Source organism: Perognathus longimembris, chromosome 8, assembly GCF_023159225.1.
Source record: "Perognathus longimembris pacificus isolate PPM17 chromosome 8, ASM2315922v1, whole genome shotgun sequence".
Classification (NCBI taxonomy): Eukaryota; Metazoa; Chordata; class Mammalia; order Rodentia; family Heteromyidae; genus Perognathus; species Perognathus longimembris.
This window is the reverse complement of record NC_063168.1, coordinates 2309075-2334486: the sequence shown is the minus strand read 5'-3', so window position 1 is coordinate 2334486 and position 25412 is coordinate 2309075. Positions and strand designations below refer to the sequence as shown.

Here is a 25412-nt window from a genome sequence, read left to right as displayed (position 1 = left end):
AATCCCTATTGCTATTGCCTAGTGTCATTTTAGCCATTGCAACACCATAGTGCCATGGGTTAAGGGTTTGTACTGATGCAAGTATAAAATAACCCACTGTACTGCTAGTGAAAAGTATAACACATAGTATAACTATAGTAACTCATGCCGCTTACCCTAGCTACTCAAGAGGTCGAGATTCCAAGGATCCTGGTTCAACACCAGAAGTTCACTGGGGACTTCATCTTCAAGATAAGCAACAAAAGACACGGTGTGGACTGTAACCAGTGGGTTGTTGAATGACTGGCCTGTACTGTCCAGATTCATGAAAGCTCAATCTATGAGGTCCCTGTAACAAGAGCCTCTTAAGGACTGGTTTCTCCCGCATACCCTTGCCGTCACGCCATGTGTGACTGTGTGTGTGAGACAACGATTTAGTAAGAACAGTAACACAGTCACAGCAGACGCTCCGGGAGAGAGACTCTCCCTGGGAGGCGACCTGTGAATGATTACTTCACATTCTTCCAGCTTGGCTGAAGCTTTGAAATAGTTTCCAATACTGCACAGAAAGACAGCCTAGTGCAAAGCGGAATCTTGACTTTCTTTAGCCCTCAGAGCCGCGTGGGAGAGCGCAGGGGAGGGCTCCCCACGGCCCCACGCAAGCTGGGACGCCGGGCAGAGGGCGGCCATGTGCAGGGGGCTCAGCCCTCCTCTGCCCCCTCCCCTGTGCTCCACCCCACCAAGCCACACCTGCCACCCCGGGCTCCAGGAACCTGTGACAGTCAGGACTCGCTTCTCCCCTCTCTAAATCACTGGTGGCCACTGGGTGTCCCCACAAATGGCTGCCCCCTGGAGGGATTTCAGAGCACCTGGAATCTCCGGGCTCATCTTTCATCGTGCTCTTTCCTGGCCCTTGGGCCTTGACCCCGCAACGCTCACGCCCCGCTGCTCAGCTGAGACGTGAGCCCCACGCACCTGTATCTGTCACCAGTGCCCCCGGCACCCTGCACGACGGCTGGCCTGCACAGAGAGACAGTGTGGACATGGAAGGGGCGAGGCGCAGGGAGATGGAGCGAGTCAGAGAGGTGTACTGTTGTGGAAGTTAATCACCGAGACAAAGATAAATGGGCTAGAACTTTCCAAATATTTACAGTTGGAATCCAGCCTCTGGCACAGGGCGAACCTCTCCTGGAAGATTTGGTAGGAACGGAGAGCTGCCTGTGGGTGAGGGCTTGTCGGGCCTCCGCTGATGGAAACCAGCCCTGCTCTGCTATCTGGAGAAAGACACATGAGTGTGCATGATTTGTGGCTGGTGTGAGGACCAAGCTTCCTGACAGGAGGGAATCGGGGCTGCTGGGGGAAATACACAATTCTTTCAACTCCTTGTATGTTGGAAAACTCCCAAGCTAATAAGTTGGAGGGAACAGTTTTAGTCCTATAAAATTCCCACTCAGGATTAGAACTAGTAAAAGGCTGGGCTGGTTTTCTATAAGGTGTGAGGACAAATAGAAGCATCAAAATCAAGAGGACCTCCAGCCAGAGCTGGGGCAGGGGAAGCTTATGTTCTCCAAGCTTTAGGTGCAGTGTGAACGAACAGAAATCTGAGAGCAACGGTGAAAAGTTAGAAAAGCCTAGGTTTCTAAATTTCCCTCATCCCTCCGGATAGGACATGTCCTGTTCCATCATTTTATTTACTGTATTTTCCATGTTTAAAAAAAATCAGGCTAGGGGAATGATATTTCCTAATCAATAGTTCTTTTGGCAATTAGTTCAATACATTTGGGTTATGAAGACCAATGGATACAATAATTATAAAAAAATATACACAAAAAACTATTGTAAGCTCTTTCATAGTAGCATGAGCAGGGAGATGCAGCTGTCGGCCTACCTAAAACAACGAAAGGGAAACCATCAAGGTACAACAGACAGGACCAATGAGGTGAGAAGTTTATTGATGAGAAAATATGATCAATGTCATGTGAGACTGAGCAGTGGCAACAGAGGGAGGAGATGACAGGGGGCCATTTTAAAAGGAAAAAAGGGGGAAGATCCAAGGAAGTAAAGAAGATGTAATACGAGAAGCTGGTGCTGTGGAACCTTCTTGCAATCCCAGAAATCTGGAGGCAGAGGCAGGAGGGTTGTCTGGGCCACAGAGTAAAACCCTGATTCCATCTGCCTCTCCCTTCCCCCAAAAGCAAAAGATGATTCGAGAGCGGTGAAAACATTCCAAAGAACAAGGATAAATTCCTAGAAAAATACAACTTACAAACTGATACACAAAAGAGTAAACAGTCCTTAAAACAACAACAACAACAAACAAACAAATAAATGAGCTAAACCAGTAGTTTAGCTTTCTTTCCCAAACCCAGATTAGGATTACAGATGTGAGCCACGGGCTCCCAGATTTCTAATTTTGTTTTTGTGTGTGTCTTGCACTAATTATTTCAAGTGTTCTTCATCCTTTGTTGTTATAAGTGTTGTGCTTTCTTTTTTTGTGGCTAATCATGTTTTTTGTTGTTGTTTCTTTTTGTTTGAGCCATACTTCCAGCCCCTTTTTATCTTGGTTTTTTGTTTGTTTGTTTTGTTTTGCTAGTCCTGGGCTTTGGACTCAGGGCTTGAACACTGTGCCTGGCATCTTCTTGCTCAAGGCTAGCACTCTGCCACTTGAGCCACAGCACCACTTCTGGCCATTTTCTATATATGTGGTGCTGGGGAATCGAATCCTGGGCTTCATGTATACGAGGCAAGCACTCTTGCCACTAGGCCATATTCCCAGCCCACCTTGGTTATTTTTGAGGAAGAGTCTAGCTTTATGCCCAAGCTAGCCTGGGGAGAATCATTTTTCAATCAACAGATTTCAAAATACTTACAAGCCATAACATTAGTCTAAAGGATGGAGATCAATATTCTTAAGAAATAAAATTAAGAGTCCTATATAATTTATCATGTCCCAGTGTGTGTATGTGTTTTAACTATTTAGTATGTTTACTTATAGATTGATAGACACATTCTAATGACCACAAATGAGGGAAATCATGCAATCTGTTTCTTTGGGTCTGGCTTACTTTGCTTAATACTATTTTTCCAAGTCTTTCTGTATCCTTATGAAGCGGGAAATGCTATTTTTTTCTGATGGAAGCATAGAATTCCATTGTGTATATTGGCCACATTTTCTTGATCCATTCATCCACTGACGGGCACATCTTGATTCCATATCTTGGCTATGGTAAATAATGCTGCAACGAACATGGTTGTGCTGGCAGCTTTAGTGTGGCCTTGTTTGTGTTCTATTGGATAAATGCCCAGGAGTGGGATTGCTGGGTCATAGAGAAGCTCCATGTTTAGTTTTTTTGAGGAGCCTTCATACTGCTTTCCAGTGTGATTAAATAAGTTTACATTCCCAGAGGAAACAAGAGATATTTTTAGTTGCTGTTGCTGCTTTTGTTTTTCTTTTCTTTTGTCTTGTCTGTTTATTTGTATTTGGGAGGGTAAGGGAGGCACAGAAAAGGTGGAACAAAGGGTGAACAAATGCAATAGTGGTGCTCACTAGACACTATGTGGAAAATGAACTGTATATCTTGTGGGTGGGGATGGGAGGGAAAGGGGAGAGGGTGAGGGAAGGGGAGATATGTCTCAAAAAGAATTGTATTAATTACCTGATTCACATAACTGTAACCTCTCTGTATATCAACTCTACAATAACAATAAGATAAAATTTAAAAATTAAATACAATTAAGAAATAACAGAGTGGGCTGGGGATATGGCCTAGTGGCAAGAGTGCTTGCCTTGTATACATGAGGCCCTGGGTTCGATTCCCCAGCACCACATATACAGAAAATGGCCAGAAGTGGCGCTGTGGCTCAAGTGGCAGAGTGCTACCCTTGAGCAAAAAGAAGCCAGGGACAGTGCTCAGGCCCTGAGTCCAAGCCCCAGGACTGGCCAAAAAAAAAAAGAAATAACAGAACACATTGTGGAGAATAGGCCACATCATCAGTGTTTTATAAAATAGTTTGCTTCATCTGGGCACCAGTGGCTCATACCTATTCTTGTAGTCTATAATCAGAAGGCTGAAATCTGAGGCTCACTGTTCAAAGTCAGCCTGAGCCGACAAACCCATGAGTCTCTTATATCCAATTATCCAGCAAAACTAATGGTGTGACTCAAGGGGTAGAGTGCCAGTTGTGTGACTGAAAGACCTGAGCAAGAGCTTGAGGTTCTGAGTTCAAGTCCCAGTGTGTATGTATGTGTGTGTGTGTGTGTCCCGTGTGCACATATGCACGCACACACACATACACACACACACATACACAGAGAAGACACTGCAGTCAGGTAACAATGGCATCCTGGGCAAAGCATACCTGGTTCTCAGCTGGTCCATTGCAGGTGTCACCCAGCTCCGAAGCACAGCAAAGAGCTGCTTTTCTTTATACTCCTTGGCGTATTGAGCCAGCAGTTCCCGGGCCACAACCTGTGAAGATTTATTATGCATCAGCCATGTCTCTGAATGCAAAAAATACCAGTGTAGTTAACTACTGCAGCAAGACAAGGTCTACCTGCTGACTCCTAGGAAGGAATGGAATGCAGGATTCTGTACTTCGGGGGGGAAGTTCCTTTTCCCATGGCAAACATGTGGCACTTACCCTCCAGCCCTCCCTCCCTGGAGCCGACGTCTCCTTCTGTGCTGCTCTCTCTCCCCTGGGCTGTGCAACCCGCCCCCCCCCCCGCACTGGTTCTGGGACTCATTGTTTAATTTAGTTGACACTAGGCAAAGGACCCTAGTTGGTCCACCCTGCTTGCCTCCCAGGGACCAGATGGCAGATGGCTGTTTTTTTCATGGCTTTGATGTTCTCGGGGTGAATGTGCAAATAAAGCACCGTGGACAGCTTGTCACGCTAGGTACTAGATGTGTGAGTGGCTGGGCCACCGTGCCTCGGTGGAGCCTGCACAGCAGTGAACCCAAGCACGACCAGAAGAACCACTCCATGCGAGCCAAACCACATGCCGACCTCCAGACTCGTACAACCCCCAGGTGACCGTGGTCTTTGCCACATTAAATGTCAAGGTGATGGTTACTAGTCAAAACACATTGTTATCTTTCAACTATCAATTTCTTTATTTCGCGTCACCTATCTTTTTTTCTTTGCGTGACTTGGGTTTTATTTTTGGCAGTACTGGGTTTCAAACTCAGGACTTGTCACTTGGTAAGCAGCCATTCTTTCAGCCTTTGTGCCTTGGCTATTTTCTTTTTAATTGTAAAGGTGCTGTTCAGAGGGGTTACAGTTACATAAGTCAGAAAATGAGTGCATGTCTCTTTGAACGGTGTCACCCCCTCCTTCATTTTTTCCCTCCTGATTCCCCCCACAAGTTGTAGTAGTTCATTTCCAACACAGTGTCCAGTGAGTACCACTGCTGAATGAGTTCACCCTTTGACCACATATGTTTTTATGTCACATAAAGTGATCTATATGTTCTCATTCACTAGTTGTATCTCACAAGTGATATTCTTAGTTTGCGTTGTTATACAGGATTTTCTTTATCTGTTTTGGGACTTCATAATATTCTGTGATAAATCATAATTAAACCTTTTCATTCTGTAGGATATTTAGGGTGTTTCTGTTTTTATTCTTTCTTAATAACCTAGAGGTCAAAATATTCCCTCACATAGCATTGTTCTGTTTTCATTACCTGAGGATAAATATTATGGACTTGATTGAAATACATATCTCTTTAATGAGGGTTATTTGGTCAAGGGAGAATGCTAAAAACTTTACCGAGGCATCCTTGCCTGAGGGAGTTTTGCTGGCATTAGTGGGCCGAGCCACTAATGTGTGACGTCTGGGGCAGTTTAGCCAGCCCAAGGCCACGTGTTACGCCTGGCATTCCGTCCAAGACTAAGTGGTCAGATTTATGTGGCAACGGAGAGCGCAGAGCCAGACTCAGCTACCCGAAGCGCAGATGATGGAGGGATTAAGTCTTCAAATTCCACTTTCAGCTACATGTTCTAGGCCAGCACCCAGGGCCGCGCTCAGACACTCTCTTCTGCTGCCCTGGCAACCAGCAATGTCCCTGGATGAGAGGGTCCTTAAGCTTGGGCTGCAGTCTGCATCAGAAGGTGCCACGTTGATACTAGGTACAGATACGGGCACTGCTATAGCTTGCTGTGATTTTTGTTTTTTTGGTGGTGCTGGAGTTTATTTATTTTAAATTTTTGATGCTGAGAATCAAACTTAGAGGGTAATACCTAGGTAAGTGCCCTTATCACTAGACTACACTCCCTACCCACCCTCAGTCTGACCTTGGGCTCTCGTGTTTGTGAGTTCCGTGCTCTGCCTACTGCCTAGCGCCAGGTCATTTTTGCTTTGCTTCTTCTCGGGGGTGTTCTCGGGCTCTCACCTGGGGTGGGCCTGGCCCGGCCCCCTCCTGCTTCCACTCCCTCACTGCTGGGAACACAGGCACGCGCCCTCACCCAGCCTTTTCTGTTGAGTTGAGGTCGAACATTTTTCTGGGGCTGGCTTCAAACCACGCTCCTGCTGACCTGCGCCTCTTGATTAGATGAGATTACAGACTGTACCACCCTAACCAGCTGATTTCATTTCTATTATAAATTATCTCCCTTTGGTGTCTTTGAAGTACTTTCTTGAGTTTTTGAAATTATGTCTTCAGCGCAGTTGTATGACCTCAAACCTTTTGGGCCAAAGAACAAAAACACCTTTATGATGGCCGTGGGTATCTAAAATAAATATGAAATTCAAACACTACTAAGAATGGAGAATATGACTTAACCTTTGAATTCAAACTAAAATAGAACAGCAAGAACATCACTGGGATTAACATTCTCATGATCTTGCTTTTGCTAAGCTATTAATTTATGCTGGCTCTAATTCTATCTCCCTCTAGCTTACATAAGCAACCCTATTTCAACATTTAAACAACTGCTCTGCTCCCTTGTTGTCCCTTGCTTTATTTTTCACTATAGCATGATGACATAGAGCAGAACAGGCTGGCTAATGTACGGAACTCGTGCTGCCCGGCATGTAGATGCCATCTAACTGTGTGATAGACTTAGGAGACGGGGCAGTTATTCTTGAATTACTGAGTAAGTGCTCTTCCTGTTTTCAGTGTTGTATCCAGAATATTCAGTCCCTTAACAACTTCCTTTAACTTTGCCACTACGTCAGCCTTTCTGATCTAAGGAACTTAAATTGGGAAAATTAAATCACTCTAGCTAGAATTAAAATTAGAATGATATAATAGTTGTGCTAAACTTAAAATAGGGAGAAATTGGGTTCTGGCTAATAGCACAAAAGCATTTGAAGTTGTCACTCCTTTTCTGGGTCATGAATCAACAAGATTTTTTTAAATGAGGTTATTTTTCTGCTGATGTTTTGTGATGAAAAATTAAGGAATTGAAGCTATCAATTACCATGAGATTTGGGTGTCACATACTCTAGATCCAATTCTTTATTTGATAACTTACTAGGAGAGGCAACAACTGGGTTTGCTTCCACTGCATAGGCGTGCTCCTGAGCACAGTATGTTATGTTCTATATTCATGTGTGGTTTCCAATCGTATTTTTCAGATGAGTCTTGCTATGTAACCTGGGCCAGCCATGAGCTGGCAATCTATCTGTTCCGGTATCTCAAATGCTGAGATTACAGGTGTGCTCTCCTACATCCACCAATGTTTTTGAACTTTCTATTTAGAAATTTTGAACTTTCTATTTCTAATGGTAGACTCAAGAGTAGCTGCAATAGTATACCAAGAGGTTCTCTCTAGCTATCACTTACCTACCCCTCAAATTGATCTCGCTTATAAAAATAATGACTACCAGCCACGTACTAATGGTGTATGACTATCATTCTGACCTGCATGGGAGGCTACCACGGAGAGTGGTTTGAGGCTATTTGGGGTGGGAAAGTCTGGGAGACTCCTTCCCAACTGCGAGCTGGGTCTCACGCCCTGTGCCTGCCCTCACAACTATGACTGGGAGCCTAAAATAGGCCTCACCCGGGTGAGGGCCTGGACAGGAAGTGAGACCTCATAGAAACAAGCCATAACAGAGCTGGGGGCTGGGCATAGCAATAAAGCACCTGCCTGCAGGTGCCGGCCATGGAAACTCAGGGGCCACTGGCAAGCAGTCTAACACCCAGACTCGTCCGCCTCGTGTGTTGTCTCCTTTCCCTCTTCTCATCCTTTCCTTTTGTTCTTTTCTTTTCTGAAATACTGCGCCTGCAGTTGGAATCCAGCTCTTCTGCAGCCCGCACTTGGGAACCGTGAGCCTGAGCAACTGCGCAGAACCACGGCGTCAGAGACAAGCACGTACAATAAATACATACGCATGGTGTAACGCCGATTATGTAACCCCAATAAGTGTTACTTTGTAGATCAAGCCACTTTTTCACTTTATCCACGATAAAGCTAGCATTTCTGCACACTAAGTGTTTTGCTGATTTACTCAGGTCCAGTGATATCTGGATTTAAAAGTCTAACAAGGAGTATTTGCTGCCAAGGCCGCAATGTTATTGCTGATTCGAACAGGAAAACCGGGGGTCCTAAGAAAAACACCAGCAGATGAGCACTCCGCAACCAGGATGGGCTGCGCAGCGGATGAGCACTCCGCAACCAGGATGGGCTGCGCAGCGGATGAGCACTCCGCAACCAGGATGGGCTGCGCAGCGGATGAGCACTCCGCAACCAGGATGGGCTGCGCAGCGGATGAGCACTCCGCAACCAGGATGGGCTGCGGCTGGGGCCTCGCTTCAGCTCCTACCAGGGAGGGTGCTGGAGCCACTAGAACTGACAGTGCTTGCAGCACAGGGGGGGAATTCCCTTCCAAGGAACCCCAAAAAGGACGACTGGCTACAGCTGGACAGAAAGAGACAGCCGGACAGGAAGGGACAGCCGGACAGGAAGGGACAGGCAGACAGGAAGAGACAGCTAGACAGGAAGAGACAGCCAGACAGGAAGAGACAGCCAGACAGGAAAAGACAGCCAGACAGGAAGAGACAGCTAGACAAGAAGGGACAGCCGGACAGGAAGAGACAGCGGGACAGGAAGGGACAGCCGGACAGGAAGAGACAGCTGGACAGGAAGAGACAGTGGGAAAGGAAGGGACAGGCAGGCAGGAAGGGACAGCTGGGCAGGAAGAGACAGCTGGACAAGAAGAGACAGCCAGACAGGAAGATACAGCCAAACAGGAAGAGACAGCTGGACAGGAAGGGACAGCCAGACAGGAAGAGACAGCGGGACAGGAAGGGACAGCCGGACAGGAAGAGACAGTGGGACAGGAAGGGACAGTGGGACAGGAAGGGACAGCCAGACAGGAAGGGACAGCCAGACAGGAAGAGACAGTGGGACAGGAAGGGACAGTGGGACAGGAAGGGACAGCCAGACAGGAAGGGACAGCCAGACAGGAAGAGACAGCAGGACAGGAAGGGAAAGCCGGACAGGAAGGGACAGGCAGACAGGAAGGGACAGGCAGACAGGAAGAGACAGCTAGACAGGAAGAGACAGCCAGACAGGAAGAGACAGCCAGACAGGAAAAGACAGCCAGACAGGAAGAGACAGCTAGACAAGAAGGGACAGCCAGACAGGAAGAGACAGCGGGACAGGAAGGGACAGCCAGACAGGAAGAGACAGCTGGACAGGAAGAGACAGTGGGACAGGAAGGGACAGGCAGGCAGGAAGGGACAGCTGGGCAGGAAGAGACAGCTGGACAAGAAGAGACAGCCAGACAGGAAGATACAGCCAAACAGGAAGAGACAGCTGGACAGGAAGGGACAGCCAGACAGGAAGGGACAGCCAGACAGGAAGAGACAGCAGGACAGGAAGGGAAAGCCGGACAGGAAGAGGCAGCTGGACAGGAAGGGACAGCTGGACAGGAAGAGACAGCCAGACAGGAAAGGACAGCCGGACAGGAAGAGACAGCCAGACAGGAAGGAACAGCCAGACAGGAAGAGACAGCGGGACAGGAAGAGACAGCTGGACAGGAAGAGAGAGCGGGACAGGAAGGGACAGGCGGGCAGGAAGGGACAGCCAGACAGGAAGAGACAGTGGGACAGGAAGAGACAGCTGGACAGGGAGAGACAGCAGGACAGGAAGGGACAGCGGGACAGGAAGAGGCAGCTGGACAGGAAGAGACAATAGGACAGGAAGGGACAGCCAGACAGGAAGAGACAGCGGGACAGGAAGAGACAGCCAGACAGGAAGGAACAGCCAGACAGGCAGAGACAGCCAGACAGGAAAGGACCGACGGACAGGAAGTGACAGCCGGACAGGAAGGAACAGCCAGACAGGAAGAGACAGCTGGACAGGAAGAGACAGGCAGACAGGAAGAGACAGCAGGACAGGAAGGGACAGCGGGACCGGAAGGGACAGCGGGACAGGAAGGGACAGCTGGACAGGAAGAGACCATGGGACAGGAAGGGACAGGCAGACAGGAAGAGTCAGCGGGACAGGATGAGACAGCCAGACAGGAAGAGACAGCTGGACAGGAAGGGACAGCTGGACAGGAAGGGACAAGTGGGCAGGAAGGGACAGCCAGACAGGAAGAGACAGCTGGACAGGATGAGACAGCTGGACAGGAAGGGACAGGCAGGCAGGAAGGGACAGCGGGACAGGAAGGGACAGCCGGGCAGGAAGGGACAGCGGGACAGGAAGTGACAGCCGGACAGGAAGGAACAGCCAGACAGGAAGAGACAGCTGGACAGGAAGAGACAGGCAGACAGGAAGAGACAGCAGGACAGGAAGGGACAGCGGGACCGGAAGGGACAGCGGGACAGGAAGGGACAGCTGGACAGGAAGAGACCATGGGACAGGAAGGGACAGGCAGACAGGAAGAGTCAGCGGGACAGGATGAGACAGCCAGACAGGAAGAGACAGCAGGACAGGAAGGGACAGCTGGACAGGAAGGGACAAGTGGGCAGGAAGGGACAGCCAGACAGGAAGAGACAGCTGGACAGGATGAGACAGCTGGACAGGAAGGGACAGGCAGGCAGGAAGGGACAGCGGGACAGGAAGGGACAGGCGGGCAGGAAGGGACAGCGGGACAGGAAGGGACAGCCGGGCAGGAAGGGACAGGTGGGCAGCGTGTCCTGGGGTGTTGGGTAAGCCCGCAGCTCAGGGGCCGCCCCCAGCTCTCAACCCCGCAAGACCGGGGCGCTGAGCTTCGCCGCCGCAGGAGGGGCAGCCGGGCCACCCGAAGCTGACAGAGCCGCGTGAGGCCGCCCCGGGCACCGCGTCCGCTGGGCCCTCGAGGGGCCCCGACCCATGGATTGTGGGCGTGCAACACGACGGCTGAGGCTCCGGGCCTCCTCGTTCTCGGGGCCCGGGTGACATCTGCCGTGTGGCCGTAGATGGTGCAGGGGTAACGGCCCTCCCGGGGGGTCGTCCCTTCTTCCCCCTTCCTTGGGTTTGTTCTCCTTCTCCCCCACTTCACTGCACCCCACTTCCACACCCCCGGCCCCGCCCTGGGTGGTGAGCGGGCGGCACACGTGGCCTGGTAGCGTCAGGCCCCTTCAGAGGAATCAGGAGGTGGGAGCCAACCCCAGTGCCACCCCCCCCCCAGGCGGGGGTTCATGAAGCACCCCCACCCCCGTGGCCGCATTAGAAAGAGCGCTTTCCGCTCGTTCTCTTGCGCACCGGGAGTCTAGGGAGCCAGGCCTCCTGGACGCCCCGTCGGTGGGAAGGGAACAGCAGCCTCCGTCCCCTGGGTCCAGGTCCCCCTCCCGGCTCTGAGCTCTCCGGACGGGCCGCCGGTATTTAGGGTCCTCCTGAGGGCAAACGGCCAGGGGCCCGCGGCCCGTCCACCCCGCCCGCACCCGCACCCGCGCAGAGCACACCCCGCCCGCACCCGCGGCCCCGTCCACCCCGCCCGCACCCGCGGCCCCGTCCACCCCGCCCGCACCCGCGGCCCCGTCCACCTCGCCCGCACCCGCGGCCCCGTCCACCCCGCCCGCACCCGCGGCCCCGTCCACCCCGCCCGCACCCGCGGCCCCGTCCACCCCGCCCGCACCCGCGGCCCCGTCCACCCCGCCCGCACCCGCGGCCCCGTCCACCCCGCCCGCACCCGCGGCCCCGTCCACCTCGCCCGCACCCGCACCCGCGCAGAGCACACCCCGCCCGCACCCGCACAGAGCACACCCCGCCCGCACCCGCGGCCCCGTCCACCCCGCCCGCACCCGCGGCCCCGTCCACCCCGCCCGCACCCGCGCGGAGCACACCCCGCCCGCACCCGCGGCCCCGTCCACCCCGCCCGCACCCGCGGCCCCGTCCACCCCGCCCGCACCCGCGCGGAGCACACCCCGCCCGCACCCGCGGCCCGTCCACCCCGCCCGCACCCGCGCGGAGCACACCCCGCCCGCACCCGCGGCCCGTCCACCCCGCCCGCACCCGCGCAGAGCACACCCCGCCCGCACCCGCGGCCCGTCCACCCCGCCCGCACCCGCACCCGCGCAGAGCACACCCCGCCCGCACCCGCGGCCCCGTCCACCCCGCCCGCACCCGCGGCCCCGTCCACCCCGCCCGCACCCGCGGCCCCGTCCACCCCGCCCGCACCCGCGGCCCCGTCCACCCCGCCCGCACCCGCGGCCCCGTCCACCCCGCCCGCACCCGCGGCCCCGTCCACCTCGCCCGCACCCGCACCCGCGCAGAGCACACCCCGCCCGCACCCGCGGCCCCGTCCACCCCGCCCGCACCCGCGGCCCCGTCCACCCCGCCCGCACCCGCGGCCCCGTCCACCCCGCCCGCACCCGCGGCCCCGTCCACCCCGCCCGCACCCGCGGCCCGTCCACCCCGCCCGCACCCGCACCCGCGCAGAGCACACCCCGCCCGCACCCGCGGCCCCGTCCACCCCGCCCGCACCCGCGGCCCCGTCCACCCCGCCCGCACCCGCGGCCCCGTCCACCCCGCCCGCACCCGCGGCCCCGTCCACCCCGCCCGCACCCGCGGCCCCGTCCACCCCGCCCGCACCCGCGGCCCCGTCCACCTCGCCCGCACCCGCACCCGCGCAGAGCACACCCCGCCCGCACCCGCGGCCCCGTCCACCCCGCCCGCACCCGCGGCCCCGTCCACCCCGCCCGTCCACCCCGCCCGCACCCGCGCGGAGCACACCCCGCCCGCACCCGCGGCCCCGCCCGCACCCGCGCGGAGCACACCCCGCCGGCATGCCCGCGGAGCCGTTGGGGGTGGGGAGGGGCTTCCTTCCCGGGGTACAGCCGCTGCCGTGAGACCCCGAGCTGATGGCCGTTCAGCGAGGCTAACCTGTGGGCAGACATTGGGGTCCCAAGGACGGGCGGCCGGTGCCTGGCCTGGCGTTACTGTGAAAGAGGCCGGGTGGCTACGTGAGCAGTGCGCACTGACAAGCCAATCCCCACTGCCAGGCCCACCAGGCCCACGGGGACCGCCAGTGTCCCCTCCCCCAGGGCAGACCCCCTCCCCCCGCCCCCTCCCCAGCCCCTCTCTACACCCCCACCCCCACCAAGTCACGGAATCAAATGGTGCAGGGCAGTTGGAGTAGATGCTGCATGTCTACTGTTTGTTTTGTCTTAAATTGAAAGGAGACATGAACTGACGCTTCCAGTCTGCCATAAAACAAATAAACAGCAACGGGGGGAAGGCGAAGAGAGACCCGCAGCCTGAGTCGAGCAGAAACCTCTTCCGACGGGATAAAGGAAATTCTCTTCACTGTCCACATACGTTGTTACAAGTTATAATGTGACTTGCACATGCTAAAATACAAACCCAGATATAAACGCTTTCTGTTGATAGCTCTTGTTCCACCTGAAACCATGAAATTAAATACAAGCAAAGCTACAAGGCCAGTGCGACTCTCGTGAGCAGCCCTAACAGCAGGTGGCACGCCCGCCCGGCCAGTGCGTGTGGCCTCCTCTGGGCCGGCTCGCCCTCGGCTCTGCCCGCTGGGGCAGGACCACGGGGGTCTCCACGTCCCGGAGCCTCGCTCAGCATAAACACGGCTTCCCCTCACACCAAGCTCGAGTCTTGTCTTCCCTCACTGGCTCCTGAGGATAAAAGCCTTGGTGCCAAAGGCTTCCACACACACGAGCCTTTCCCCCAGCCACAGTCAACTATGCTCGGAGAAAACGGAATGGAAAACGCCAGAAATAAAGGTTTCATAGCTTTTAAATAATGTCCATCGCACTCCCTTGTTATCATGTTTCTGTTACTATCTCGTCATTGTTGCTGATCGGTGACTCTGCCCAGTGTAGAATGTAAACTTTATCAGGGGTGTGGTTACGTAGGAAGTGTATCCAGGGAATGCTACAGTACTCTCCTTGGCTTCCGGCATCTGCTAGGGGTTTTGGAATAGTCCCTGTGTTTAAGGATGGATGACTGGTCGAGGTCCAAAGCAAAATAACCCATGGGAATCCCTAGTTAGCCGGTCATTATAAAAAAATAAATCAACTTAGCCCCCACTTAGACTATATCTGTTTAGACTATCATCAAAATTAAAATGTCCAATTAATGCATTCTTCTCTAGAACCTATAGATGCCAATTTGCATAGCAATGCTAAAATAACTCATTGCAAAACTCAGAGTCTACAGAGAGAGAATGAAGGCATCTCTGGGAAGCAGAAATGTAAAGACAAACAAGTGGCCCAGAGTCAGATGGCTCCCTTTCTCCGAAAGCTCACACATGGAGCCCTGGAAGGGAGCTTTAAATATTTAGATGCTGCAACATCTGGTTTGGAAAACTTGGTGCCAGGTTTGTTTATAGATCAGTGGGCTTAGAAAGAGTAAAACAGAATGTCTTCTCAAACTACTGTGGTCAGCTTCCTAATAAGTATCCCCAAATCACTCCAAATTAAAGAAAAAAAAAAGGATGATCACGTTTTAGAAAGGTTTAGGATCCACTGTAGCCCCTATACAGATTTTCAAGCCCCCCAACTCCCACATTTCCATGGTCACTCCCTGACCTGAGCCACTACCCCCCCTGAAGCCTGAGGTTCAATTCCAAGCGCATTATCGGCTACTGCATAGTCCTCACAGACTGCAATGGCCACCCTTCCCCCTCTGGCCTTCCTGCCCACACTGCCTCTAGCTTTTCCTGCCAGCATCACGGGCAATTCTAGACCATACTGCCCATCTGCAGGTCTTCCGGAAGGAACCTTAGCTTCTTCCCCCTGCTCTCCAGGAGACCTTTAGAAGAGAAGGCCGCTTCTATTTCAGGGAAGCAGATTGGTCCTCCCCCCCCCCCACCCCCCCACCCCCGCCTGAGCTCTCTCCTTGTCTGGACCAGGCTCGGTCCCTGTCCAGGTCACAGCCCTTTACAGCAGACGCTCCATGACCAAGCATTTGGGTTGGGCCAACATCACCTCTGCTACCTGTGCTTCTCTCCTGGTGTCTCAGCATGGTCACGGCTGACCGCCGGGGCTCACCTCCGGCCAGAGGACTGGGGTGTTAGGAAGACGGTTCTTTCTGGATCACTACACTGTTCTTGCTTGAAACAGGAGTCCCAGTTTTTCAGCCCAACATCTAGTCTTCCCCAACCATCATACCAGGGTGGTCTCATTCAAGTACATGGTGTCTTTTGGGATTTGGGGAAATATGTTTTCATTAGTGAGGAGGAGAATGTTAGGGCTAGAAGAAGTACAGGTGTGTGTGTGTGTGTGTGTGTGTGTGTGTGTGTGTGTGTGTGTGTGAGATGGCCTTTGTTTTCTTGAAGAAAACTTCCCAACTTTGTTATTCCTCACTCCTTATCTTCTTCTCCCACTTCTTATAGTTAAAGGTCTGTGTTTTAACAGCTTTAAATATAGTTAAATTTTAAAAGTGCAAGACCACACGGCTAGGAATGTAGCTTAGTAGTAGAGCGCTCGCCTAGCATGCATGAAGCCCTGGGTTCGATTCCTGAGCACCACATACACAGAAAAAGCCGGAAGTGGCGCTGTGGCTCAAATGGCAGGGTGCTAGCCTTGAGTAAAAAGAAGCCAGGGACAGTGCCCAGGCCCTGAGTTCAAGCCCCAGGACTGGAAAAGAAAAAAAAAAAAAGCAAGACCACATTAATAGTCTTAAATAACAATTAAAAGTCTCCTATGCAATCCCTTGCCTCATTCCAGAAATACTCCTTTTGTCAGGAGGCTTTGTTTTGGTAGCAGGAAAAGCTTCTGAGTGTCAAGGTCAAATAGATTCTCATGCCATGTTCCGTAGTTGGAGCACGCTTTTCTTGAGCTGTCTGTCTTCCCGGGGTCTTCACGAGCTTTTCCTTCTCTTGTTTCAAAAAGAAACATGTGCCTTTTCCATCATATCACTAAAATCTTCCTACTGCTTAACCAGGCTGTTTGTTCAACAGAAACCACTTCCTTTTCAAAGTCGTTTTTTGAGCCCCTCTGCCTTCCTCGTGGAAGCCAGAGCAATTGTTTTCCGGCTCCCACAGAGGCACCGCTTACAAAGTTCTTTATGTATACCCATCGTGGCTTAGTTCCAGAAGGCATACATGTCTCTCCAATCATTCCTGTCTTCTGCATGTGGATCTCTTCTCTTCCCGGCACCATTTAGAAGAGCCTGTCCTTTGTCCAGGGAATCTTTCTGTCCCTTTGGTCAGTCATCTGTGGGGTGCAGGTGGGTGGCTTGTTTCTGGATCCTTATTCTATGCTATTGGTCAACGTGTCTGTTTTCATGTCAGTGACATGCTTTTTTGGTTAGTAGAACTTGGTAGTATATCTTGAAATCCAGTATTATGTTATCTTCAGATTTGTTTTTTTTTTAATTTGATATTGCTTTGGCTATTTAGGGTCTCTTGTACTTCTATATGAATTTGAGCATTTATTTATTTTTGTAATGCCTTAAAGATTTGTTGCTCAGGTAACTGAGATCTGAGGATGGAGGTTCAAAGCCAGCCCAGGTAGAAAAATCTGTGAGACTTTGATCTCCAAATAACTACCAAAATGTTAGAAGTGGAGTTCAAGTGGTAGAGTGCTAGACTCGAGCAAAAAAAAAGCTCAGGGACATTACCCAGGCTCTGAGTCCAGCCCCAGAAAAGGCACAAAAGGAAGAAAAACAAAAGACCATCATTTGTATTTTGATGAGAATTGAAAAGTATCTACAAATCACCTTGAATAATAAGGCCAATTCAACAATGCTAGTCTTCCTCTAATCCACGAATACAGATGGTCTTTACATTCCTTTATGCCATTAGTTTCTTTCATTAGTGTTTTGCATTGTTCATGGTAGAAGACGTTTGCTTCATTGATTACATTTACCGCTGGGTATTTTTTTTAAAGCTCTCATTAACAGATTTCTTTCTTAGTAATCTTGTTATTAGGATATAAAAGTGTTACTGACTTTTCTATGTTGACTTTGTATCTTGCAATGTTACTGAATTTGCTTTTCATTTCTAATAATCATTTGACGGTGTCTTTCTTCTATGTATAAAATCATATCATCTGCGAAAATGGTTAGTTTGACCCCTACCTTTCACTTTGTATGGAAATCAACTCAGAGTGGATCAGAGATCTAGATGCAAGTTCTGAAACTGTGGAATACTAGAAGAAAACATAGGAAACATTGGTCAGGGCAACACTTGGTGGGGGGCGTGGAATATAATCTCAGAAGCACAGGAAACCAAAGCCACCGCTGAGAAGATTAGCGAATAGTCGAATGCTTTTCAGTCACTTCGCTTTTTCTTTCTTCTTTCCCCTTAGTCTTCCTGAGCTTCACTCCAGGAAGTTCCTTTGGACTTTCTTTTTTAGTCTTTAGATTATATTTTTTTTAATTTCCCAGTATATGCTTTTAATTTGTGAGGCACATATGGTTTTTCTGAGTGCTCATTTTTCACGGCAGGCTGCCACTATTTTATTAATGTAGTTCACTGTTCATCTCTGGGGTTACTGGTTAGTTTTCATTTCTCTGTTTTGCTTCTAGTTTTACTTGTTCTGTTTGTTCATCTTGTTCTTTCCTTGTTATGCAGTTAATCTTTTTTCAGTATCTGTTCATCCATAGTAGTTAGTTTTATGGAATTATTGTTCATATTTTTGATAGGATGATAAAATTGTGGTTTATTAGAGAGGTTTCTTAATTTTAAAAAATGAATATTAAAGTCCTTAGGGGATGAAGTCTCTTGAGGTCTACAAACTACTCTCAGATGGTTTGCGCATGTCCATGCATAGATGATGAGAATCAGAGCGTAGCTCCAGATACGATCTTTCGAGTGTGTCCTTGAAAATTTTCATTGCCAAAGTCGGAAATAAGAAAAAGAAGTCTGATGGTGCTTGGTGGTTCTTCTCTGAATATCCTTGGGAAAAGACCTTCAGCGGCTGCAGCTCTCTGAGATCAATCGGCTTCCTCATGGGGAAACCAGTTGTCACTGGGTCTCTTGCCCGCTGCCCTTGCCCCTCTCCATTGGCTTTCGCGCACCCCACCGAGCCCAGTGTGGTGCCTCACTGTCAGTACAAGACAGGCACCAGTGTGCTTGCCGCAGCTCGGCTCAGGCCCTCCCCCCGGGGAGGAAAGACCGGCGTCCCCCTCCCTGCGGGAAAGGCCTGGCCTGGCCCGTACCAGCTCTGGATGGAGTGCAAGGTCTTGTGTGTGAAACACAAGTGCAATCTGGCACTCCGGTACACTCCTCCCGTGCTTGGGGAACTAGTCTCTGCTCTTCCGGACAGGGAGGGAGGCACTGTCACCCCGGGCTTCTCTGGGACGGGAGGCTGTGGAACGGAAGCCGCCCGGGCCAGGCAGCCAGAGGAGGCCTCTGCCGGCCTTCAGGCAACCGTGCCTGCGCTCATTTCCACTCTCATTTCTCCTCCCGGGGAGTGGGCACTCGGTGCGGAGCCGAAAGCCGCTCCCGGCGCTCTTTAGGAAACATGCCAGGAAGGGATCCGTCCTGGTGTATCGCTAATGAAGCTACAGAACGTAATAAGAGGATTCCAGGGGTGCGAATCGTAATTGGATTTGCTGGAGGACGTAATTAAATTTCTCCAAGGGCCTATAACCTTTGCCCTGGGAAATAATGAAAAGGTTAGAAAATCTATACTCGTGTTCATAGGGAAACATGGAAAATCTGGAGAAATGCTAAAGCTCATGGCCCCAAGGCTGGCGTAGCAGCCAGTGGCAACGCCTCAGCACCACGACCTCCTCTTCAGAAAGAGCTGGAAGCACGGCGGCAATTCCAGAACGTCACGGATCTCATCAGCCAGCTCCTGACCCTCGGCCCCCGGGGTTTCTTTCTCTACTTCAGTTAGGAGAATGTATCGCACAAAGGGTGGCCTCCTGAGGACAGGCAGATGCCAACCCAGAGGCCAGCACTGTGTCGCCTGTCGCCGTGCAGGCATTGGCTACGGAGGCTCGACGGCCACGGTAGAGGCTGCCAGCAGGTCTCCTAGCAGGGCGTGCCGGCGAGCGGCCAAATCACCAAGTGCATGCACGCAGAGGAGCGGCGAGGCGAGGGGGGCAGGCCTCCCCGCGGATGGCAGGGGCGACGGCTGCGGAGGAGCCCTCCCGCCGGAAGCTGGCTTCCGGGGGACGCCCAGCCTCTGTCCCTCAGCGCGGCTGGTCTGGGTCCCCAGACGTCTGCAGGGCTGGCCAAGAGAAACAACCCGACCCCCCGGCGTCCGCTCAGATGGAGCGATCAGTGCCATTCCCGTTCTATGCCATGCATCCCGTCCTCCAGAAATTCATCAGAGGCAAGCACACGTGCAAATGACACATCTGGCAAAGGACTTGGCAAAGAACTCTCACACTGCAGCAGAGAAAACTTTGCAGGGTCTTGCACGGGGAAACATTTTTAATTTTACCAAGGTTAATAGTTTACAAAATATTTGTTTTATGAATTGTACTTTGGAGGTCAATACTAAGAATTTCCTCTTAACATCAGATCTTAAGAAATATTTCCCAAGAATTTTATATTTTACAATTTACATTTAAGGACTATATAAAATATAAATTCTAGCCAGGTGCTGGTGCCTCACAACTGAAGTCCTAGCTATCAGGAGGCTGAGATCTGAGGATCACGGTTCAAAGCCAGCCTGGGTAGGCTCTTATCTCCAATTAACCACCAGAACACTGGAAGTGGCGCTGTGGCTCAATGTGGTAGAGCACTAGCCTTGAGCTGAAGAGCTCAGGGACAGCGCCCAGGCCCAGAGTTCAAGCCCTATAACAGTCTCTGTGTGTGTGTATACATATACTTATATGTATTCTTACAAAATATGTGAAATTTAGGTTGAGGTTCATTTTACTACTCACAAATATCCAAATTAGTCCAGCAGTATTTTTTTTTCAAATTTTAAATTTCATTTTATCCAGCAACGTGCTCTATGATTCTCTCCTGAGACTCAGGGCAGCAGCAACGAGTTATAGTCCCAGTCTCCCATACAATCATGAACATAACCATCAACACTCTGAAGTGCACTGCGACATTCAGTAGGACGTTAGGTTAAAGATTCAGTTTTGACGTGCAGTGTTTTCACCTCACAGTGGGTTAATAATGATGTAACCCCTTCATAACTGCAAGATCATCATCTCTATGAAGGTTTTACCATACACATGCTAAATTATATTCTCAGGCATTTCATTACAGCAATGGAAGATGGATTGAAACACACATCCTACACAATCCTCATGAATTCAGTGCAAGTAGAAATGATACTCATTTGGCAGATGACAATACAAGCTCAGAGATGTCCAAAACTTGTTCAAAGCCACATATAACTCAAAAGTAATAAGTCTGGAATGGAACCCCAACTTGAGTTAATTCTCAGAAACCAAATTTGAACAGCCTCATGCATACAAAGGAGACGTGCTCACTTATGAAATCAGAAAGTCCAGACCTGGAGCGGGATCCCCGATTTCTGCTTCTTCACATCCACATCTCTTCTTCTCCCTTCTCTGTTTTCCTGTCGGGGGCATATTCAAGCAGGCTTTCTCCCAGGTTTCTCTGAGGAGTAAGTTCCTATCCCCACTGTCACTCTTGAATGCAGAGATTCTCTTTCTCAATAATCCTCCAAGTACCTTTAGTAGGAGTCGTGCCCCTACTGGTATTATACATACAACCCCCATGACCAATGGGTGTGTGGCTCTGATGGTCCCGGTACGAGAGCCAGAGGTGCTATCACTCCCGAAACCTCCTGCCTGCAGACAGAAAAACGTGTTTCTCCACAGATCACTAAGTTCTTCAACCAAAGACTTGTGAAAACAAGAGGGGTTCACTGTAGCAGGTCCAGCACTATTGATTGAAAAAGTTTCCCTTTCTCCCATTAAATTACTATTATAGTTGTCAAAAATCAAGAGGCATTTTTTTCACGAGACCCCTTCTAGGCTCTCTGTTCTGTTCCATTGACCCATGCACATCTCTTTACCAGTAGCACGCGTTTGCATTGCTGGAGCCATAGCGACTTTATTTGAGCTCTTCTAGATCCTGCCCTTTTCCATGTCAATTTTGAAACCATGATGTTAACCATAATTTTTGTAGATTATCTTTATTAAATTTATTCACTTCTTTGCTAGTTGGCTGAATGGTTTTATTATGAAAAGATGGTTAGATTTTGTCGAATGAGTTCTGTACAAGGTAATATGATCCTCTAACTTTTTCCTTTGATCTGTTGATATGGTGAATTGTGTTTGATTGACATTTGAAAGTTGAAGCAACCTTGCTTCAATGAATGGAATGAAATAGTCTTTCCTGTAATCTATGCTTCATTTCATAAATTGAAAAATTTAATTTGTTAGTATTTTGTTGAGGACTTTAGTATCTAGGTTCATGAGAGACAGGATACAGTTTTACCTTTTTTTAAAGAAAATTCCATTTTCTTTTAGTATCAAGTTAGTTCTATTCTCTTAAAACCAGGTGCAAAATATTCTTTCCTCTGGAAGAGATTGGGTAAAATCCCTTAATGGGTATATATACATAATGGGATATTATTCAGTATGAAGAATAAAATCAGAAGATGGGAGAAAATGGCTGAAGATTATCTGAAGTGCTGTCTTCCCACAGAATCTCTTTCTGTGCCATATTTCTTTTATAATAAACTTTCCTATCACTTTCACAAAAATTAAGAATAAAATAATGTCGTTTGCAAAAATAATGGATGGAGATGGGAGATTATCATGTTAAGCATGATAAATATTTCACATTTTCTCTCAAGAGCTTAAAGAATTACTTTTGGCAAAAACAGAAAATAGGCCATAAGGAAGACGGGAGGGGAGGAGCAGAGAGGAGAGGAAGAGGAAGGCCATAGAGGTGGGAGGGAGGAGCAGAGAGGAGAGGAAGAGGAAGGCCATAGAGTCGGGCGGGAGGACGGACACTAGCAAAGGACGAGGTATGCACATATGAAAACGTTACTGCGAAACCCACTAATTCTACAATTTAATGTGATTCAACAATTACAGTGTTAAAACATAAAATGTGATGCTTACTTTCTAAGCACTTGTCTTCCTGTTTTTCTTGTTACTGATTTCTACTTTCATTCTATTATAGGGAAAAACATATTCTGAATCATCTAAATTCTTTTAAATTCACTGACGTTTCCTTTATGGCCAACGACATAGTCTGTCTGTATTTCCTCTGTATACATTGCGCAAAATACATCAGAAGCTGTTACAATTGTTACCGCAGATACCACATATAGTAACCTTGCGATAGTGTATAATATTTACCCCTACTTTTATCCAACTCAAGATCTTTTCCTTTTTGAAGTTCTAAGCTTCCTACTGGCTTATTCTTTTCTGTCTAGAGGACTTCCTTTTAAAAGCAGATGTGCTAGTAAGCCAAATTCTCTTGGTTTTCCTAAATCTGACAATATCTTTATTTTCTCTTCAACCTGGGAAGGTATTTTCACCACAGATGGAATTTGCTACGGACTTTTCTTTTCTTACTTGAAAAAGTCACGCCACTTTCCCCAGGCCTGCGCGGTTTCAGATGAAAAATCTGTCAACTTGAATTGGCGCTCCTCTGTAAATGATCCATTACTTCTCTGTCTGCTTTTGAGAAGTTTAAATTGAGTATCTTTTATGGGGAATTTCTTTGGGTTTCTCCTAGTTAAGTTCACTCAGTACTTTGGATCACCAAATTTGAGGTATAACTAGCCATTATTTCCTCAAGTACTTAATCATCTTAGTTCCACTTTCTTCTCCTAAGATGGTAATATAACATGATAACTCTTTTATTTTGTTATCCAAGTTTCTGAAATTCTAAATTCTCAGTTGTTCATATTGTACAGAATTTATTTATCAATAAAATTATTGATCAATAGAATTTATTGATCAATAGTATCAATGCATTGATACTATTCTCTGTCTTTACACTAGCACTTGGGTCATTCTGTAAATCTGCTATTTCAGTTATTGTATTTTTCAATTCTATGATTTGCATTTGGTCCCTTCCTCTCCTTTTTTTTTTTTTTTTACTATTTTTTTGCTTATTGAGAGTTTTATATTGTTTTAACTCAACACAAAGGCATTTGTAATTAGCACTGAAGCACTTTTTCTGATGACTACTTTAAAATCCTTGTCATTCATGGCTAGCAAGATAAAGAGAAAGACCACAGAATGGGGGAATCAGACCAGAGCCTTGTATCTAAAATACACTTAGAGCTCAAAAAATTAAACTTCCCTAAAAACAAATCCTCAAAATGGTCAGAACTCGAACAAATAATGTTGAGTGAGACAAGCCCAGAACACAGAAAACAAAGGGGCATGATCTCCCTGATATATGACTGTTAACAAAGGGAGATGGAGAGACAGTAGAGACCAAGTCTGTGAATACTGTATATGTTCTTGATACATTGTATATTGCATATATGTCAACCTGACCTAGACAAGGGATAGAAAAACAGGTCGTAAGATATCATAAGAAATGTACACACTGCCCTACTATGTAACTGCACCCTCTTTGCACAACACCTTGTAAAAAAATTTATGTCCAATTAATAAAAAAAAATAAAATAATAAAAAAAAATAAAAATAAAAACAAATCCTCAAAGAAACAACAACTTAATTAACAAGTAGGCTAAAGCCTTGAAGAGAAACGTCTCAGAAGAAGATATAAGAATGGCCAATAGGGCTGGGAATATGGCCTAGTGGTAGAGTGTTTGCCCTGGGTTCGATTCCTCAGCACCACATATATATAGAAAAAGCAAGAAGGGGCGCTGTGGCTCAAGTGGTAGAGTGCTAGCTTTGAGCAAAGAGAAGCCAGGGACAGTGCTTAGGCCCTAAGTTCAAGCCCCAGGACTGGCAAAAAAAAAAAAAGAATGGTCATTAGACACATAAAGAAATGTTCGACATCTCTGGCCATAAAAGAAATAAAATAAAAACAACATTGAGATTCCACCTTACCCCAGTTAAAATGGCCATTATCAAGAAAACAAACGACAACAGATGCTGGCAGGGATGTGGCCAAAAAGGAACAAACACTACCACACCACACCATTGGTGGGAGTGTAAACTTGTTCAACCCCTCTGGAAAGCAGTGTGGAGGCACAAACCACAAACCAGGCCACACTAAAGCCACCAGCACAACCATTTCACTGCAGCTTTGCTTACCATAGCTAAGATACAGAATCAACCCAGATGGCCCTCAGTATATTAATAGATCAAGAAAATGTGATACACACACACACGCACACATATACACACACATATATGCTTTAAAGACTTTCTTTGTTTGTTTGTTTTTTGCCAGTAATGAGCTTGAACTCAGGGCCTGAGCATTGTCCCTAGCTTTATTTGCTCAAAGATTAGCCCTCTACCACTTGAGCCACAGCGCCACTTCTGGCTTTTTCTGTGTATGTGGTGCTGAGGAATTGAACCCAGGGCTTCATGCATGCTAGGCAAGCACTGTACCACTAGGCCATATTCCCAGCCCTTAAAGATTTTCTGTATTTAGGATTATTACATTAGACAGAGTCCCAAGAGTAGAATTACATGTTTTAATACCAATACGCAAGAAGGCCTTTGAGAGGTCATTGACTAGGGAAATTTAGCATGCTCTTAGACATGAGCCAACTTGATGGAATAAAGTACCAGTCCAGATGTCCCACAATTGGTGAACGACTAAAGAAAATACGGTACGTGCACACAGTGGAGTATTACTCAGCCATGAAGAAGAAGGGAATTATATCATATGTAGGGAAATGGAGATCACCATGGTAAGCAAAGTAAATCAGGTTTGGAGGGACAAAACCAACCTTGGCAGAAAAGTTCACAAGAGTCCATCTCCAAACAACCAACAAAAAGCCAGTCTAGAGCCATGGCCCCAGGGGTAATGCATCAGCCAAGCCAGCAAGCCAATCACCCATAATAACACAGAGAAAAGGAAAAGCACAGTGTACATTGTGAGGTCATGTTCCCTCATTCTATAAACTGGCTTTGTATGTCTTTAATTTTCATCTTTCGGAGCACAATACACTTTTGGAACGGCCTTCCTAGTAGAAAAATCTGACTCAATATCTACAATAGTTTTCAGAAACAAAGAAAATGACACAATTC

At 48.8% G+C, this 25412-nt stretch overlaps 1 protein-coding gene across 1 annotated transcript in view; it reads right to left on the bottom strand.

Annotated features, from left to right (window-relative positions):
• Acoxl (acyl-CoA oxidase like) overlaps positions 1–25412 on the bottom strand; it is a 241958-nt gene that overhangs the window by 64405 nt on the left and 152141 nt on the right. Inside the window, 1 exon segment of the mRNA XM_048353507.1 lies at positions 4339–4448. Within this exon segment, the coding sequence (XP_048209464.1) occupies positions 4339–4448 (110 nt within the window).